Source organism: Aptenodytes forsteri, unplaced genomic scaffold (genome assembly GCF_000699145.1).
Source record: "Aptenodytes forsteri isolate BGI_AS27 unplaced genomic scaffold, ASM69914v1 Scaffold53, whole genome shotgun sequence".
Classification (NCBI taxonomy): Eukaryota; Metazoa; Chordata; class Aves; order Sphenisciformes; family Spheniscidae; genus Aptenodytes; species Aptenodytes forsteri.
Window position 1 is genome coordinate 12,259,689 of NW_008795909.1, and position 6,524 is coordinate 12,266,212.

Below are 6,524 nucleotides of genomic sequence, written 5' to 3' on the forward strand. Positions count from 1 at the left end.
TAAAATTAATATTCCCCCCCCCCCAAAAAAAAAAAAAGTTCTTTCCTCTTATTTGATAATTTTATTTCATTCAGCTTCCTTCCTTGGCATTCCAACACATTTTTAGTTGTGATATAGTTTGTAGCTTTAAAGGTATAAACTCAGTGAGTACCATAGAAAATTGACATCTTATTAGATGTGGATAGTAAATAAGCCTACAACTGATAATTGGAAGCTGAGAAGTGAAATCTGTTTGTTGATACATAACAAAATGCCACATAAATGATCTTATGTTGTAAGATCCATTCTTTACTTAGGAAGTTGAAGTGGGTATCAGTACAATTTGAGTCGGAACAACTGATAAAGAAAGGTATCACAAGAGGAGAAGAGATTGTACAGCTAAAGAGGGAATAGGAAGAACAAAAAAATAAGTCAACGCCACAGCTTTAAAATAAACAGAAAAACTGCGCTGGTTATTTTAAAAAAGCCATTGATTTTTATCCCTTGCCTTGGCAATTCCCAAACAGTACATTGTAGCAACCCAAATAGATCGTTCAAATAGAGCAGCCCAAATAATTTGCAGGGCAATAGGTAGGTCAATTCTATCACCTAGAATCTATCCAACTACATTTGACATTAACTTATTGCAAAGAAAAGGGAATGTGTCACAAATTTATTACTGACTCTGCTCCTTATTACTTTTTCTTTTGATCCAAGTGTTAACATCTTCCTGTACACGAGGAAACGACTTTAATAGGTGAATAGTAAAGGGGTAGGGGGACAGAACTTCCATAAGAAAAGTCACTTAATATATTTTACTAGTTATCGACTATGTGATCTCCTTTAATGCCCTAGAAACAAGAAGTGCTCCCTGGCACTATTTTAATATTTCATTGTGCTGGCAGATCTGATTTGGTAAACATTCACTGCCGTTTTGCATTGTAGATGCTATTTTTGAAACTAAGCCTGTTTGGCTTTTTTTTTTTATATATGTATTTGTTTGTATTGTGTTTGTGTCCTAGTCTCCTGTTTTGCTAAGTCCTGGGCAAACATGCAAATAAAGCAGATTTTGCAGCTCACAGTAGAGACAGTACATGAGTAAAATGAGTTTAGTAAATGGCATGAGAATAAGGAAAAGGAGAAGACCCATTCTGAACAGTAGGTGTAAATTAATACTACTTTTGAAAATTATGTATGTTGCCATAAAAATTTCAATGCTTAATTTTTATTCTTTTAGAACTTGGTTTTCTGGAGTCAGAAGCATACTGAAGTAGAAACGGTGGATCTTGTCTTAAAGTTAAAGAATAAACTGGTAAGTAACTGAATTGAACACAGCTCAAATTTGCCTGACTTAACTAGATAAAAGTATTATATAGTTGTGTTTACAGGTAGTTAAATGAAAATATTCTTTAAGATCTAGGTAGCTCAAGAAATCAGTTATTCAGGTTTTTAAAACAGTTCATGTCAGCTATGACTGAAGAATTAGCTCACTTCCCAACATCGTCTGGCTATGTTGGAAGCATTGCACTGGTCTTGTTTTTTTAAAACTAGTTGGAACTTTGACTGATTTGAGCGGAAGCAAGGCTTGAATCCTCAGAGAAGCAGAAAACCAAACTTTCTTGTGATTACTGAAAGTCCAAATCAGCGTTAGCTCATGCTGTTTTGTGGTTTTTGAGGAAACCTGCTATTGTCCAAATTCCTACTCGGTCGGCAAATGAGGAATTCATTTTCCAGATTCACTAATATGTCACTTTGGTGTGTCTTAAGGTAAACTTGCATGTTTAGTAGAAATCATGTTTTAATGTACCTTTGCAGTTGCAGGCTGACAGAGAACAGCTTCCGGTGAAAACTGACACACTGAAGAAGCTGCAGACACACATCAGTGATATTATACTAGCACTTCCAGATGACTTACAGGACATCTTGCTCAAAACTGGCACAACATGATTTCTACTGGGCTTTTTTTGTGCAGAAAACAAAAGGCAAATGTAGTTTCACAGAAGGCAGTGGCTTACCAACTTTGGAACACAGCTCTAAATAGTATGTTAACACTACAAATGGACTGTACTAATAGTATAGCCCACTATACTATTTTCACTGTTTTTTCCACTTAAATACCAATGCAACTAAAGGAATTCCTGTGTCTAATGATGTTTGAAATAAGTGCTCTTAAAGAAAAAATCTGTGGGCATATGAAACTATACCACACTATAGGACCACAGTGCAGTGCTGGCATTGCAGAATGTTTTCTAATTGGTGCTGCTACACCCAGTCCTGTTAACTCAGGGGTAAGCAATATTGATCCTGTACTGTCCTGTTAATGTAGTATCTGATTGCTTTTCTTTTTTTTTTTCTTTTATTTTTCACCTAGTGATAAGTCCAACTGGCATATTATGTGACTTGGTCAGAATACGTTATAGTTGAGGCATTTTACTGGTAAATCATTGCTTTCAAAACTGTTTCAGGGACAGCTGAAATAATTGGATTGGTTCTTAACTTTCTTCCTTTCTCCTTCTTACCATCTTCCCAAAACCATATTAATTTAGCATCTTTAAAGAGGAGAAGGCAGCTGACAAAAATTTCCTGAAGAGAAGTCTCTTCCATTCAATGTTAGTTAATTAGGGTGCTCTTACTCACATGCCTTAAATATAAAGTAAATGTATACTAATTGGTGGTTTTAAACTGCTGACACTTCAGGATTTAAAGTGGATTACTGGTGTAAATGTAAGCAAGCCGTATTCATCACAGGAAATAAACACTGTCGTGTTCTAATATGGATTTTAAAATCAGTGATTTCAGTAGAGTTAGCTGATACACAATCTGTTTCAGTTGGAGATCATAGCAGTCAGCTCCTGTTATAAATCTTTTTTTTTTTTTTTTTTTTTTTTAAATTTCTCCGCGGGGGGGTTTTTTTTTTTAAACTTATACCAGTAGGGTGTTTGAGGAGGTAATGGGGCTGGAGGGAGATGATGTTGGCTGCAGCTGAAAAAACCCTATGGAAAGGTCAAACTGTGGCAAGAAAAGATTGTAGCATGAAATTATTCTCAGTATATGCATATAGCAGACATGCGTAAAGAGTAATTTCCTCTTGCATATGAAGCAACAAGAATGTGATGTTTATCTTCTTGAACAAGTTTCAGTGGTATATAAGAACTCAGCTGCTCCACAATGCAGTGTTGTACTTTGACCAGTTTCAAGTAGAATAAACTGAATGCTATAGTGTACACACAGCATACACACTTTATATGACAAGTGGATCACAGTTATAAAAAAAATTCTGCTTTTAAGTGCTTGGATAGAATTTTTTAAAACTTACGACATAATCCCGCTATAAGAATATGCTTTTGTATGATAAATATTTCATACCATCTTTCTAAAAAGTCTTATTTAGATACAAAGCGTCACAATATTTTTATGAAAATATGTATTTTAATACTGTTATGGTTTGTTTTCAGTTACTCATGACCAAAAGTTTAATGTATCTATTATGTTACTTAAACTACACCACTTCAGCATTAATTTCTAACTTGCAAATTTTTTTTGCACACCCTGATGAATAGCATTTCTAATCCAGAAATTAGTAAGTGGCGTGGCCATTCCTAAATTATCTTAAATATTTAACCTGGAGCACTGTGTAGTTTCTTGGATCCGTGTAAACCGGTAACAGCTATGATAACTATCACATGACTGCAAATATGTATTTTTGTAAAAGGAAATAAAAGGTTTGATTTTTATTTTTTCTTTGGAAGTTATGTGACTTAGATGATGGGTGTGATTTGTTCGTTTGTTTTTCCCCCTCTCCTTTGTAAGCAAAGCTGTTCAGCAGCTTGTAGAGACTACTGCTTAGTCTGATTTTATGAAGCTGTACCCTTACGTACAGGACCAGAAATACCTGATGGTGACGGAGTGGTGGTGTAGTTTGATCATGATCATGGTTGTAATATGATAGAGCTGCGGGATCCTCAAGAAAGCAAATGGCAGGGACTGGCTTCCAGGCAAAACTTATCCAATCTTCAGTCTATTTCTTGTACACATCTGAATGTGAGAACATGAGAAACATGGTAGTGGGAAGTAGACTGCAAGCAAAGCTCAATTCAGTTTTCTTTAATGGAGTTGGTATTAGTTTAAATCCCTGAATAACTAGATGCTTAAACAGAATTAGAATCTTGTTCAAAAGAAAGGCAAAAAGAAAAGTTGTACTAATTGTTTGCTATCTTCATCAGTGACTTGTAATGCTTTTAGTAACGGCAGTTCAAAAGGACCTTAACTTATAACTACAAGTCTAGGCAAAATGTAGTCACTAAAACAGGGAACAGTCTTTCCTCATTGCAGGTTTCTGATCTTGTCCTGTCTCTCTCCAGTCCTTTTACACTGAGCATGCATATTTTCAGTGGGGATGCTTCAGCCATTCATAGTGTTGCAGCACAGGAATTGTATCAGCTGCAGAAAGTAGTTGCCAGCTTGGTGAGCTGGAATTTCCCCACCCCTGTTTTTTTGGTTTTGTTTTTAACTCAATGTGCTTAAAATACAGGTAAAGAGTTTGTAATAATCCTCATTCATATGAGGCTTGATGGCTGAAGAATAGTGCAAAAACCTATTAGTTTCAGTAGTTTTGCCTCAATCTTCATCTGACTTTTAAAAAAAAAAAAAGTATGTACACACACTGTTTGGACCAGGATGAGAAAAAGTCCCTAAGTGAAGAAGAGAATACCTGGATGATTAGAAGGGGTCGTAGAAAAGAGGTAGCAGCTGTTCAGAAAAGAAATGCTAAAGATAAAGGGCCCCAATTGGGTCATCAGAAGAAGACTGCCTCAGTTAGTGTAACAGGAGAGTAAACTGGACATGCATAAGCTTTGGGACTTCTCAAATTTCTTTGAAACAACATAAAAATAATGCCAAGAACCAAAACATGAGAGAAAGCGCAGTCAAATGTGGTAAAGGTGCGGCTAGTCCTTTAATGGTGTTAACATCTATGGTCTGAATAGAGGAGAATGAATCAAAAGTATGTTGTGAATAATAGTTATGTATGATTATATAGAGCAACCACTTACGTTAATGTTGAAACACTGATTATTGACCATCACTTCTAAAGCAAATGTTTGTTAGATTGTACTCAAACAACTGAAATAATGAAAGGTATCTATTAATGGCCTAGCTATAGTAAGAATATGCCAGCTTGGAGGTCTAGAAAGTAACTTATTTCGAAAAGAGTCCTTCAAATATTTTGTAGTATACTTATCCTCAGCTAGGTTCAGGGAAGCTTAACTTTCCTGGCCAAAAAAAAGTGTAAATACTGAGTGGTTTGAAGAGAAAATAGGTTAAGTATTGGAAGCCTAGAAGTGGACTCTTTAAAACTATCACGAAATTGAAATCTAATAGTTGATCAGGATCATATTAACATCTTAGGCACTAACTAGATTAAGTTAAAATATAACTTTGCTGAAACTTAAGTTTTATAAAATTATAACTGGTCAATGTTAATTTAAAACAGATTTTTTGGTTCAGAAGAACATAATTTAAAACTTGAGTAAGACTCTCAACATGACACGTAAGAAAAGAACAGCTGAAGTGGAGTCTCACAGTAGCGTACTGTTAGAATCTGGTTCAGGACTGTCTCTTTATCAAGACCATTAAGGATGTTTTTCTTTAATGGAGGATAAATAAATAGCTTGTTTGAAAAATGTTAGCTCTTGTATACTGACATAGTTTCTAATTAGCATAGGTAGGCTATAACTCCCTTGAAAATTTTTAGGACTTTTGATTGAACTAATGCTTCCTTGGATTAGGGAGCTCAGTCACTTAAATGCAGCTCATCTTATGTTGCCCCAAATTTAATTATCACCACACTATGGACTTTTTACAATAGCTGTAAAAGAAGCTGTTAGAGCTGGTTATGAAATCAAACATACTGCTCAAAAAATGGCATGTTTCTAATAAACCATGGCTTGTTTCAGTTTTATTCCTGTATTACTTCCCTGTATCTATCTGCTGCTCCCTGGCCAAGAAATTGTATGCTGTTTTGCCTTGACTCTGCAACCACCAGGACGCTTCAGAGGGTCCAGGTCACAGAAACAATGTAAGAAAAAGATGCTGCAGTAGTCAGTGTACCTGTGATATAGAGTGGTTTGGGTTTGGGGTTTGTTTCATTTTTTTTTTCTTAATTACCTAGCTCTGTTGCTACTAAGGGTGTATTTGGGGGCTCTTTGAGGTTTGTTTTACCCTAAATGCCCTACTTCTCTTGCTCTCAGCTGTCCTTTGGCCCTTTGGGAGAAGAGCCTGGTGGCCATCACACCTCTGCCTAAGCACAGCGGGAGTGTAAGTTGCAATGAGATGAATTACTAGGGTTTGGGGGTGAGCCAGGGGCATGCGCGTCCCGGAGAGAGGCACTCTGGCCCCCGCCGGGCCGTGGTGCGGGGCCGGCCGTTGGCGCCGGGGAGCTGGGCCTCGGCCTCGGCTTGGGGAGCTGCTCGGTGCCCGGCGGACTACATCACACGGCATGCCGCGCTCTGCCTTGCCTGGGCGGAAGCTGCGGCGAGGCGGGGCGG

General features: G+C 37.0%; 1 protein-coding gene across 1 annotated transcript in view; it reads left to right on the plus strand.

Annotated features, from left to right (window-relative positions):
- The window catches only part of DENND6A (DENN domain containing 6A), a gene marked incomplete at its 5' end in the record, with an annotated part of 32,706 nt that extends 29,848 nt beyond the window's left edge, over positions 1-2,858 (plus strand). The window contains 2 exons of the mRNA XM_009284567.2: positions 1,217-1,291; positions 1,795-2,858. Of these exons, the coding sequence (XP_009282842.1) occupies positions 1,217-1,291; positions 1,795-1,926 (207 nt within the window). The remainder of the gene's footprint in view (positions 1-1,216; positions 1,292-1,794) is intronic.
- Between the last annotated feature and the right edge of the window lie 3,666 nt (positions 2,859-6,524).